The sequence below is a fragment of the Salvia splendens genome, chromosome 4, assembly GCF_004379255.2.
Source record: "Salvia splendens isolate huo1 chromosome 4, SspV2, whole genome shotgun sequence".
NCBI lineage: Eukaryota > Viridiplantae > Streptophyta > Magnoliopsida > Lamiales > Lamiaceae > Salvia > Salvia splendens.
The window spans coordinates 17,054,490-17,066,948 of NC_056035.1; the positions used below are offsets into that span (position 1 = coordinate 17,054,490).

Sequence of the window (12,459 nt, forward strand, 5' to 3'; positions counted from 1 at the left end):
TAGATCCCGGTGCATCCTAAAACGTCGCCGAAAGAAGTTGTCCCCAAATCGCTACTGCTCAGGGAAATAGTCGTCAAACAACCGTTAGTATGCAGCGACGTGGTCGCGATGTACTACAACTCGATGCTGGATGGGGCGAGGTACCGCCGGCTGCTGCTGCTGCAAGGTCTCCCTCATCAGGAGATTTATCTCAGCGGACGTATAGGCCCGTATCTGTTTGCAGATTTTCCGTGCTGCTTCACTATCCCAGCCACCACCACCCGCACCACTACCATCCGCACCACCACCACCACTACCACTACCACTAGCCATTTCGGGATGCCGAGAACTGTAGAGTGAAAGAAGAGAAACTCGCTAATACAAGTGGTGCGAATAAAAACGAACCGAAACGAGCCGTATATATAGAGTTTAAAATAAACAAAAAAACGGTCTTGTCCGTCGGGTGCCCGCAATAGCGGACGAGACGGCGGGCGAGCTGACGGACGAGCGACAAACCCGACGGACGAGGGGTCATCTGCCCAGCTCGTCCGCGACACTCTCGCCGGTCGCAATAGTGGACGAGCGCGACGGACGAGCGACACGCCGGTCGCTCGTCCGCCGGGTCGTCCACTATTGTGGATGCTCTAAGTTTTAGAATTCCATAAAATTTTTAAATTTTGTGGTTTTCAATAGTTAGAGATGTGCCTTTCATCTTGGTTGACCCAAAGATAAATCAAAATTACAGGAATTAATTTGAATTAAACCTTATGTTCGTGTCATTATTTTGGCATTGATAATCATCAATTCTTTATGAAAATTAGAAATCATATCTTATGCTCCCTTCATCCCATAAAAATATGAGCAATGAGTATGTTACGAGAATTAAGATAAAATTGGTAAAATAAGAAAGATGAGGAGAATGGTAGTTAAATTAGTGTTAGTGGATAGTGAGACCTAGAGAAATGATATGCTACATACCTTATGTGAGCTCCTTATGTGAGTACCACTCTCGTTAGACGCACGTTTAACATTGTTCGTTTCGTTATATATTTAGTTGGATTCTAATACATTAAAAAAATGTTATTGAAGTTTTTAATTTCACAAAATTCATAAAAATCAAATCTCGATTTGCTCGTTTATTAATTTATTTGAAGTTATAGAGAAAACGAGCCAATCAAACTTTGATTTTTATGAATTGTGTGAAATTAAAAACTTCAATAACATTTTTTAATGTATTATAATCAAACTAAATATATAAATCGAAACGAACAACGTTAAACGTACGTCAAACGAGAGTGGTGCTCACATAAGGAGCTTATATAAGGTATGTAGCATATCATTCCTTGGGAGACCTATATTATTAAATTGATAACTGCACATTTTTTGTGGGTAAGATGAAAATGGAAAGTGCACATATTTTTATGGGACGGAGAAAGTATAAATCACCATTAAAACATTAAATATATTGAAATTTTTGATGGGCTAATTCTAAATTTTGTCTTGATTGGCTTTGGCGGCGATAAGCCGGCGGTGACAGATGTTTGGACAACGAAAGAATGAATCGAGGTGGAACTTGAAAGTTGGTAGTGTGGAACCAAGTGGAAATGTGTGGAATGAAGATTGAAGAAGACTAATGAATTGCAACACATAAAATTCAAAAGTACAAGAAAAACTTTATATCCATCGGGCTGATCCGCAATCCGTTTGAGTCAAACCATTTAACCCACCAATCCTAATGGCTAGCCCATTTTAAATATAAGTTGCAAAATTATAGTCCTAACTCATTAAAAATATGTTATATTATTGGGGGTGTGTAATTTAGATAAAACATATTGATATGACTAAATAAAATGAACATAGATTACTACTTCTACTTCAAAATTCCAAAATAACATAAATATTTAAGATGCTCTAACAACCCTATTTTTAATCATAAACATAATCAACATGATATTATTTTATTAGCGTACTTAATTGAAATTTCAACAATATTAAATAAATATACCTATTATAGATTAAACAATTTCTGTAAATTATGGAATGCAGTGGAGGACGTAACTTGGAAGTAGAATCGTGTTGCACGATTTATTTATGCAAAGCCCTTCCAAAAAAAAGGTGTTAAATAGGAATTATAGCGTATTTATATCTGAGGTGGCTCCTTTGTAATTGTAGCAGGGTTTAAGCTCTCTCCCATGGCGCTGTTATAGCTTCTCTATTCCAATTTCCGCACCCCTTATACGAAAATGGCGCTCTCTCATCTCCTTCTCCGGCGCCTCAATTGCTTTAAACCCCCCTCCATTCATCTCCTCTCTCTAATCCCAATTCCCAACTCACTTTACTTCTCTTCCGCCTCCACTCCCCAATCTCCATCCCCCGCCAAACCCGCCTCTCTCTCTGCTCGCATGAGCTTCATCTTCGAACAAATCGACGAAATTGATAAAAACCGCCAAGAGAAAGACCAGACCCTCCACCGAATCCGGGCCTGGCGCGAGTCCAAGAAGCACAAAGACCCTCCCGCTGCCGAAGCCACGCCCGACCCTCCGCCGGGAGATTCGGTACAAGAGGGATTAGAGTCGGAATTAGCCAAGAGCGAAACCTTTCTGGGGAGTAGTGATGGGAAGAAGAAGGTGGAGTTGGTGCACCCGTGGCCGGAGTGGATAGAGTTGATGGAGAGGCTGCTGCACCAGAATTATTTTGATCATAAGAGGAAGGACGAGGAAGGCATGATGCAAGCCCTCGGCTTTGATGTTTCGGGCTCCGCCGCGGAAGAGGATAAACGCCCAAATTTTGCTCGTGATTTCAAGACTGTGCAGGGTGCTCTCGTCAATTTTGGTCGCGATCGCTTTGACATTTTGAGGTTTTCTCTCGAATACATTATTTTTAATAACATTTCGTAATGCATTTCATGTACTGTATTGTTTTACTTGTTTGATGAAATTTGTAGTATCTTGATATTAGGAATGCTAAAGTGAAAATCTTTTATTGATTTATGATTGAAGACAAGACGATATTTATGTTTATGGTAGCTTCAATTTTATAATGAATTTCCGATTAAATCAGGCAATTTGCATCCCATTTGTTAGTAATCAGAGTATGGTAGCAAGGCAGTGTGCAGAAAAGAGTTGGCGGGTTGAATTGATTTGGATTCATTTATTGTTTGTATCTCTTATGTTGAGTAGATTGACGCAGTATAACTTAGGATATCAAGTTATTTTCCCAAACACTTGTGTTCTTGTTTTGAGGTGTTGCTTGCTTCAGGTCATTGTCAAGACAGGATCTTCAACTATTAGTTGGTTATGGATGCCCTACTCCAGACAAGAGGGTGGTCTATTCTGCCAAATTGTTAAGGAAATATGTCCATCTGGATGAAGGAGATGTAAGTGTATAGAGCCTTGCTATTTCGATAATTTATTTATTGCATGACTGATTATGAATTAGGATTATTTTATGGAAAAAGAAGTTATATGAGATTTTTAGGCAGAATAGTGACGGTAAGATCCACTCAAATTATGGTATTTTTATTGTTGGTGAAGAAAATGTATGAAATAGAATGTAGGTCTTTCCTGTCAGTGTTACCAGATGCCTTTGGTTGGAATTGTATGAATTACAATTGCTCCTGGATTTAACAACACTCAAATAATTTTATCAATATTTTAACCATTTGTCAGCAACTTCATTATTTCAGCGTTTATTCTATTTTATGAATCAGGTTTGCAGTTCGTGCAGTCTAAGGGGTTCTTGTGAGAAAGCATATTTGCTGATTAATAAAGAGGATGAAGCACGGACAATGGATGTCATGCGTATGCTACTTGCATATGGTTTTGATCCAATAGATGGATCAGTAGAAAATAGATCCCTTTTGAAGATGAAATCTGTAAAGACCGTTGTGCGAAAGTTGCTCCATGATGTAGTCAAGCTGAGTGCAGTTCCAATAGATCCGAATCTCCCCCCTCCTGTTATTAAAAAGCCACCACCCAAGGTGAAGCAACCACCTCCCCCTCCAAAGAGAAGAGTCGGGCGTGATGATATTGAAATGAAAAAGGGGGATTGGCTCTGTCCAAAGTATGTTTTACAACCTTTCACCCTCTCCATTTTTGTGAAATGCACCAATTATCCAAATTTTATATACTCTTGTAGTAAAGTATCTGAATATATTTATATGTTGTGTGTGCTTTCCCCTTTAAATTCTCAGCAATGAGCTCAAATACGATTTATTGACATCTGCTTTTTCTGGTTACACAAGATCTGTTGAACTACGATGCAAATTAATTAGCTTAATTTCAGCACCATTTCTGGATTCTGTCAATTAGATCCATATGTATGAGCAGAGCTATATGGATCTAACTTAGATTTTCCTAATGTCTGGTGGGCTGTGTTTTATTTTTGTCGAAGATACTTGGATAACTACTTTTTCATTTTGTTTAGCTAATATTTATCTTGTTCTCAGGTGTGACTTTATGAATTTCGCGAAGAACACAGTCTGCCTGCAATGTGATGCTAAGCGTCCAAAGAGACAATTGCTTCCAGGAGAATGGGAATGCCCCCAGTATTTCTCTCTCTCCCTCTCTCTCTTGGACACAGATGCTTTGCTTCAGCTAGAATTAAAATGAGAGTGTTTATAGCTGTGATTTCCTGATGCATTTTCAGTTTTGAAGCTGAAATGCAACTAGGAGTGATTGCTTTTGAACAGCAGTGGAGACTGCTTTAAAATTCTACAGCTTAATGTTTTGGTTGTGTGATGCTTGTGCAGGTGCAATTTCTTAAACTATCGAAGAAATACAGATTGTTTCCACTGTGAACACAAGCGCCCACCTGATACATATCCTGAGAATCATTTTCCTGAAAAGCAACATGGTTCTCACATCAGGATGGACAAGAAACCTGCCAGGGCTGATGTTTCCAATGCGTGGAATTTTGATTTTGATGATAATGAATCTGACGGAGCAGATGTTGCTGCTTTTGAGTATGCAGATTCACAGAAACTGGATGAAGACTTTCCTCTTAGCCAGCGGACTCCTCGTGAAAGTTCTAGAGGTCATGGAAATGGTCCAGAAAGGAGCAGACCTCCAACTCCAAGGGGCATGGGAATGGATTATTCTGATTCTGCTTCCACGAGGTCTAGTGTTGGATTCAATGATTTTGATGAAGACGATGATGATGTTGATAGTTATGAGTTAGTTGCCCAAAATGAAGTACATAGGGCTCCTCGAGTGGCTTTATCAGAACTTGAAGCAGACTCGGAATCTGAAGATCTAGAAAACTGTGAAGATAACAGGAACATCCATGGGAAAGCTAAATCCCCAGCACGTGGCAGGAAACAAATGAATCATCAAACATTTTCCGATTCGGAAGCTGAAGTAGACTTCGATACCGATGATGACCTCCCTGTTCACCCTAAGTGGAAATCAAGTCATGTTGCAGATGTAAAACAGCAGAGAAGAGGTCGAAACAGTATGGCTTATGGCTCAGATGATGACTTAGAAGTCGACTCTGGCTCTGATAATGAAGATATAAGACACAATAACAGAGCAAACAGAAGAGGCTCTAATAGATTAGAGTTTAGAAATACCAGAGGAGGAAGATCCAATTTTAATGACTCCTTTGCTGAAAGAGATGCAGATGGTGATCTAAGCTATAGGAGTGACAGACAGAGAGATAGACGAGGTCAAGATCGCCCAGGAAAATCATCCCGGGGTCGTGGTGGCATGATGGATGACAGGAAAGGCTCACAAGGGCGTGATTTTGGTAGATCCTCAAGTACAAAGAGCTTTGATCGAAGTAGTCGAGAGGTTTCCTATGGCCGGCAAGGAATGAATGCCAGAGATGGCAACTCATCGAAGTTCCAAAGCAACAGACGAGGTGGGTCGTTCAGCAAGAGAGGAGGAGGAGGAGGAAGACGGGATGATTGGTCACAAGGTTACAAAGAAGATGAAAAACCACGGAGATCAAGGGTAAATGTGAGATGATGATCCTCAGAATGAGTTGGGAAATACTCTGTGAGGTGAGCTGAGAGGTCTATTTCCAAATGTGAAGTAGGCCTGCTTATGTTAGTGGTGAAACTGAATGCTTGAAATTGATCATCTGCGGAGGTGTAGTGCCTCCAGAATGGTTGAGATGTTACTAACACGGAGTTGGTTCACTCGTGCTAAATGAGGGGAGGACTCGTTTGCCATCATCCAGTATGAATGCCCTGTTTGGTGTTCTAACTTTTATACTTGCCCACATTTTGTAATGTTTGTTACACAATTTTCTCTTTCAGGAAATACAATACGTACGAGTTATATTCGTTGAGCTGCTTTCTACTTTTCTTGGTGGGGGAGGGAGCTTGCACACGAGGAATGCAATGTTTTTTTTAATAAATATTTTGTCTAATTTCAATTCAAATGAGTGTGTTCAATTTATACAAGCATAGATAACCTAGTGGCGATTGCAAGTTATACACAAAGGCGTCGACAATTTATGAAATTCTCTCTTCTATGGCCCATTTGTAAACCATGTTATAGCATGAGTTAGGCATACAACTTTCAAGATCCATTTCAAGAGCCCACTTATTACCTCCCAATTAACAAGTATGCCCTTTTCAAAATGAAAATGTCAAAGATATTATGATTATTGATATGCTTAAGGCATAAGTTGTACATGATAGTACTAACCCTTATGCTAGTCCAATTGTTTTGGTAAAAGAAGACAATAAAGGACATTGAATAACTTCGTTGTTAAAGACAAGTACTAGTATCTAATTTCAGTAATTGGGCAGCTCTTAGGGTGGTGTTCGGTTTTTTATATAAAATAGTAACAAGATATAATCTAGGATTAAGTTGTGAGATTATTTTAGTCATAGGGGTAGCTTTGACTAAATATCTTATGATTATTCATCTAGGATTGAGTTGTGATATTGAATCTCATAGATCAAACAAACTACATATTTAATCCGGGATACAATCTTGCAAACCGAACACCTTGATTGGTTCCCCAAGATGGATCTGAGAGTGTACGCCCGACACTGCGGAGGATGCGCCCAAGACTGCATTCAAGATTCATGACCACTGAGAGATTTTAAATGTCCCAACTACTCCTCCGTCCCAACTAAATTGAGTCATATTTTCTCCGTCCGTCAATTTTTTTTCGTCAATATACCAATAAATGTCTCAATCATTTTTACCACTTTTATAGGTGGTTCTCATATTCCACTATAACCTACTGTCCTACTCTACTCACATTTATTATAGTATATCAAAAGTAGGAACCACTTTCCACTAACTTTTCTATCACTATGGAGTATTTCTTTTCAGGATGTCTCAGCTAAATTGAGTGATTTACTCTTTTTTTATACTCTCTCCCCTCCGTCCCACGTTACTTGAAGCGTTTCTTTTCGACGCGGGATTTAAAAAAGTTGTATTTAGTGAGTTAAACAAAGTAGATGAGAGAATAAAGTAAGAGAGAGTAAAGTAAAAGAAAGAATAAAATAGGTTTGATAAGATGTTTTGTTATTAACCAAAAAAAGAAATAACTCAAGTAACTTGGGACAACCCAATATGAAATACGATTCAGATAACTTGAGACAGATGGAGAGGGAGTAAAAAACAAAACATCTCATAACTCTTACTTTATTCTCTCTTCTATTTTACTCTCTCTTATTTCTTTTATATTATTTTATTATTGTTTAACATATTTCCAATTTAGTTGGGACAACTATATATAACTTCTAGCACATAATCATAATATCTTCCACGTCAATTGCGTATATACACCTCCACATAAGCATTAACACCTCGATAAGTTGTGACACGAACTTCCTTTTTAGTCATATATGATCCACGATCTCCGACTAAAAAAAAACACATCTAAAGACGCTTTTTTAGTTAATTTGGGACACTATTTAAGGATGCAATTAGCAAGTGTCGGTGAATTAATTTGGAGACGCTTTTAAATTGCGTCTCCAACATATTTTCCAATGCAATTCATAAAAAGGTCCTAGTTTTCACATCTTTCCTAGCTTCCTAGTATCCTCCCATGTATCGGTAACAACCATCTTCATCCTTCCCGAACCATCTTGGTTGCAACCCTCTATCCTGCAACTTCCTTGCCTGCACCGAAAACTCTCGCATCAGATCTACAAAAGCTTAATGTATGTATGACTTCACACCACAAAAGTAGATTAATATGACTAAAGGCAAGCTCCTCAGCTCTTTACATGGATCTCACATAGGAAAAAGAGACAAATAAAAGCAAGGCAGAAAATACTGTAAAAGAGTCATTTTTCCAACAGACCAGCAAAGAGAACAAATTCAAAAAAAGCAACACCAACAATAAGATAAAGGGCATATTGCAGATGGTCCTTGTATAATTGTATTGTTCTCAAGATAGAAACTTCATATGATCCATACAATGTATACTAGTTCTTCATATTTAAAAAGATGTTACCTTTAATGCAGGAAAGCAGAGCAATCTTATTTGTCAATTCAGGCGAGGCTAGTGTTATGCATATCTTTTGATTCTAATATAAAATCTGCTGCTGAAAAACTATCAGAAAACAAGCAGGAAAATCAACAACATTAGCCGTCCACAACTATTTGAGCACTCCAAGATATCCATCTTCATATGAGAAAAGAGAAGAATAGTTGGGACACACAAAGTACAATTTCAGAAGGATTCACCAGCAAGAGAAAAACTTCAATATAAGCAAGGGTCGATATAACCATACCGAGAGAGCAAGAGCGATCTAATTGAAGAAATTATTTACCATTGATAGTTGTCTTAGACCAAAGCAAAGCTATGGCCAACTACCTTCTCAACACCACAATCTTGAGGAGATACTGAATATGTAGACCTGTCTGCATCTAGAACAAAATGTCTGTATTAGTAAGTCCTAGCAAAGAATTGTATAAATGTTATATTATGCCAGACTACAAAGAATAAACATGAACAAGTTCAGAATCTAGGGTCAAATACAACTTCAAAGCATTTTATGGTGCATAGATCAGCTATAAAAAATGAAAATTGATTGCGAATTAATATATTGCATGAAACAAAACTGAAGCTGTTAAAATGTAGAAGATGAAAAATGTCTGTTTACAATGATATCTCATCTGCATCTTTCAGTTGTACCAACTGCAAGGCTAGAGGAGTTGATCATAAGAACCACATTTATGGACTGAATAAGAACCACAACTACCTTTAAGATCTTAAGAGCTATATATTCAGTTCAGCTAAACCAAGCACCAGAAGCCTACAATCTGATATGATTCATTATTCAAAAATAGTGATTGATGATTTGTGACATTCTAATTTCGAGCAAATATACCTGAGGATCAGCTTCTCCCGGACTTGAAGCATAACACAGATAGCTTTTGTTGCACAAAACTATCCCTGCCACCGATGCAAAACTCACTTTGAGTATTGCTTGGTTCTTACTTTTGGATCCTACATCATTTGAATTTCAAACAAAAAATATAAAGCACTATAAGCAAATGCTAATCCATAACAACATAGTCCATACAGTTATAATTCAGCTAACCAGGATAAGCAATAACTACAAGACATATTTAACTAACCATGATAGACCGAGCGTGAAATTCATAAGCTATGACATGAATTGTTTCCCTGCAAAAATAAAACAATATAAGAAAGACAAAAGGAAAATGAGTATTTGAAACATAAATGCCAAGTTTATTTTGCATTTCATGGAAAGAACATAACGATCCACTAACATAAGCAATTTAGGTCAACCATTTAGACAAACAATAGATGTGTAATCAATTTAACTACTCCAAAAAAGGACTAATTTCCAAATGCAAAATACAATAAATTTGAAATAAACAATTTTAGAAAGAAAAGTGTTAACATTGAAACCAACAACAACTATTTAGCAATCAAAATTTACCTGAAGAATGTGGACCGGATGAAATCCAGAGAGAAGCTGGAGTGCAAATCAAAATTTGCCTTGTGATGTTCAAATTCATAATGTATTTCATGTTTCTCAATAACGTTTCTCATATTCAAGAAGCTTACCCACAAGTTGTTCTTGAATTACATATGGTTCTTCGACATAGTCGACATATTCATAGGAACTTTCGAATATTTACAAGTTAATTCTTGTAATTAAATCTATTTTGTTAGAAGATATTGAAAGATATCGGAGAATATCACGGGAAATCAAGAGAAGATACGAGAATATATTTAGCCTAAAATAAAGGAAGCAATCAATGTAAATTATGTTTTCCTTTTTTTTGTACATATCTAGCTTTCTATATAACTTGTAATCCTATCATCTATTTACAGTGAATAAGAATGATATTGATTACCCAACCCTACGTCTAATACCGTCTAATATGGCCTCAGAGCAGATCGATCCTTGGCTCAGAAACGTTTCATCATAGCCAATATACCTTTCCCGACCAATTCCAGCCAAAAACCAACCGAGCAAACCATAATCCTGCATCAAATTGTCAGAGGCAGAAGATACAAAAACAGCCACAGAACAGCCGATTACGAGCCTGAGAAACAGTAAGGGAATTACTGTTGCATTCAAATTGAATGGAAGAAATTACCCCCTTTGGTCACGATTGATCAAAGTGAAAATTGGAGGCCGAGGAGCCTACTCATACATCCGAAACGAGCCGCCGAACCTAGGGAGTAAAGGGTTCGACGAATGGGAAGAGAACGACCTGGTAGTGTTCTCGTGGATCGTTGACAATATCGAAGACGATATCATCTCCGATTTCGCACACCATCAAACATCCAAAGCACTGTGGGACAGCCTTGCGGTGACATTCGAGAACAAAGCAGATCGGTACCTCATCTACAACCTGGAAGAACAAGCAATATACATCAAACAAGGCAACATGGATCTGGAAACATACTACCGAAAAATCCACGGGCTGTGGATTAACATCGATCGATGCCAAAAACAGCCGATCAGTTGTTGCGATAAAGGAATCGACCAATTCCGAGTGCATTCAACCGAGAAGCGGTTAATCAAGTTCCTAACGGGACTGAATCACGAGTATGACTCCATCAGGCGAGAAATTCTGAAGGAAGATCCGACCCCATCAGTCGAGGCTGCCTACGGCATGGTGAAGAAGGAGGCGGCTCGATTAAACATCATGCCACCGGCGTCCTCTCCACCAACCGTAGGAGCACCTGGATCGGCCGATTCATCATTTGGGGGGGAGATCGGACAAGGGCTCGCCGCCCAGAGTCAGCGCCCCACGAACCGAAACGGGCCTCCACCGCCGCGCACCGGCGCTCCCAACCGCTCCAATCGACCGGACACCTCCAAATTATGGTGTTCACACTGTGGAAAATAGAAACACACATGGGAGACATGTTTCAAGCGTGTGGGGTACCCAGAGTGGTGGGAGGAACGGCAAAAGGCGAGAGCAGCGACGGCCCCGGCGAAAATGGCCGTCGGGATAGGCGGTGAAGGGAACCCACGGAAAAGCGAAGGGGAAAACACTGGACAGGGTGCCGGGGTCCGATTGGAGGGTCAGTCAGCCGGCGGCAACGTTCGAGGCGCCGGAAATTTTGCGGAACGGACGGAATCGAGGAGCGGCGCCGAGGAGGGTAGAGGTAAAGGGTTTGGGTTAAAACCAAACCCTAAATCAGCTTTTACTCAATATCACCTCACCCCCTTTAAAAACGAAAAATATCAAAAAAGACCCCACCTTATTTCATGTCAGTCCCCAGACTATGATAAATTTGAAATTAAGTCCAGAATTTCCCTAATTTCCGAAAATACCCCGAATTTTGTGTCTAAAAATCAGTTTGCCCCCTTAATTTCCGCTGCATTCCATGTTCACTATGTATCTGATAGAAAATTGAAGGGTTGGATTTTTGACTGTGGAGCAACTGGTACCATGACTCCCGAAAAAGATGATTTTGTTAGCTTTAGTGAAGTGACAAAAACCTACATAAGAACAGCTAATGGGGAATTGATTACTGTTGTTGGGGCGGGCACAATTCAGATATCCCCAACTCTAAGACTCACGAACTGCTTATATGTTCCTACATTGTCTCAACGGCTTATGTCTATTAGTCATGTGACTAAGGAATTAAATTGTACTCTTCTGATGCATCCCGACTTTTGTATTCTACAGGATATTCAGACGAGGAGGATACTTGGGCGTGGCACTGAGAAAGATGGGCTCTATTACGTGGACGAGATAGCCCAACATGGCAGTGCGATGCTGGCTCACGGATCCACAAAACAGGAAACTTGGCTCTGGCACCGAAGACTAGGACACCCCTCTCCGGGTTACTTTAAATTACTTTATCCAAACCTTTCTTTTCCATCTAATTTTGCTTGTGAGACTTGTGTTTTGGCCAAGAGCCACAGACAATCTTTTAGACCAACAAACACTCGTATGAAATCTATGTTTTTTTTAGTACATTCTGATGTGTGGGGGCCGGCACCGGTTATTGGGGGGAATAGCTTTCGTTATTTTGTGTTGTTTATTGATGACTGCACTAGAATGACGT

At 39.3% G+C, this 12,459-nt stretch overlaps 1 protein-coding gene and 1 long non-coding RNA gene across 2 annotated transcripts; one reads left to right on the forward strand and one right to left on the reverse strand.

Annotated features, from left to right (window-relative positions):
- The first annotated feature begins 2,140 nt into the window (after window positions 1–2,140).
- Window positions 2,141–6,270, forward strand: LOC121798911. The gene is made up of 5 exons (XM_042198173.1): window positions 2,141–2,836; window positions 3,238–3,355; window positions 3,689–4,041; window positions 4,427–4,525; window positions 4,730–6,270. Exons 1-5 carry the CDS (start codon window positions 2,223–2,225, stop codon window positions 5,943–5,945), a joined length of 2,400 nt encoding a protein of 799 aa, XP_042054107.1. The 5' UTR covers window positions 2,141–2,222; the 3' UTR covers window positions 5,946–6,270.
- Window positions 6,271–8,764: 2,494 nt separating this feature from the next.
- Window positions 8,765–10,104, reverse strand: LOC121800461. Its single transcript, XR_006050511.1, has 4 exons — window positions 9,863–10,104; window positions 9,534–9,582; window positions 9,284–9,402; window positions 8,765–8,813 (listed from the first exon to the last, which is right to left on the reverse strand). It is a non-coding gene; the product is annotated as an uncharacterized LOC121800461 (long non-coding RNA).
- Between the last annotated feature and the right edge of the window lie 2,355 nt (window positions 10,105–12,459).

Excerpts from the sequence above, each read along its gene's own strand:
- LOC121798911 (XM_042198173.1), top strand. The coding sequence starts at position 2,223 with ATGGCGCTCTCTCATCTCCTTCTCCGGCGCCTCAATTGCTTTAAACCC. Across the intron at positions 3,356-3,688 it reads TCCATCTGGATGAAGGAGAT|GTTTGCAGTTCGTGCAGTCT; the intron begins GTAAGTGTATAG and ends TTTATGAATCAG. Across the intron at positions 4,042-4,426 it reads GGGGATTGGCTCTGTCCAAA|GTGTGACTTTATGAATTTCG; the intron begins GTATGTTTTACA and ends TCTTGTTCTCAG.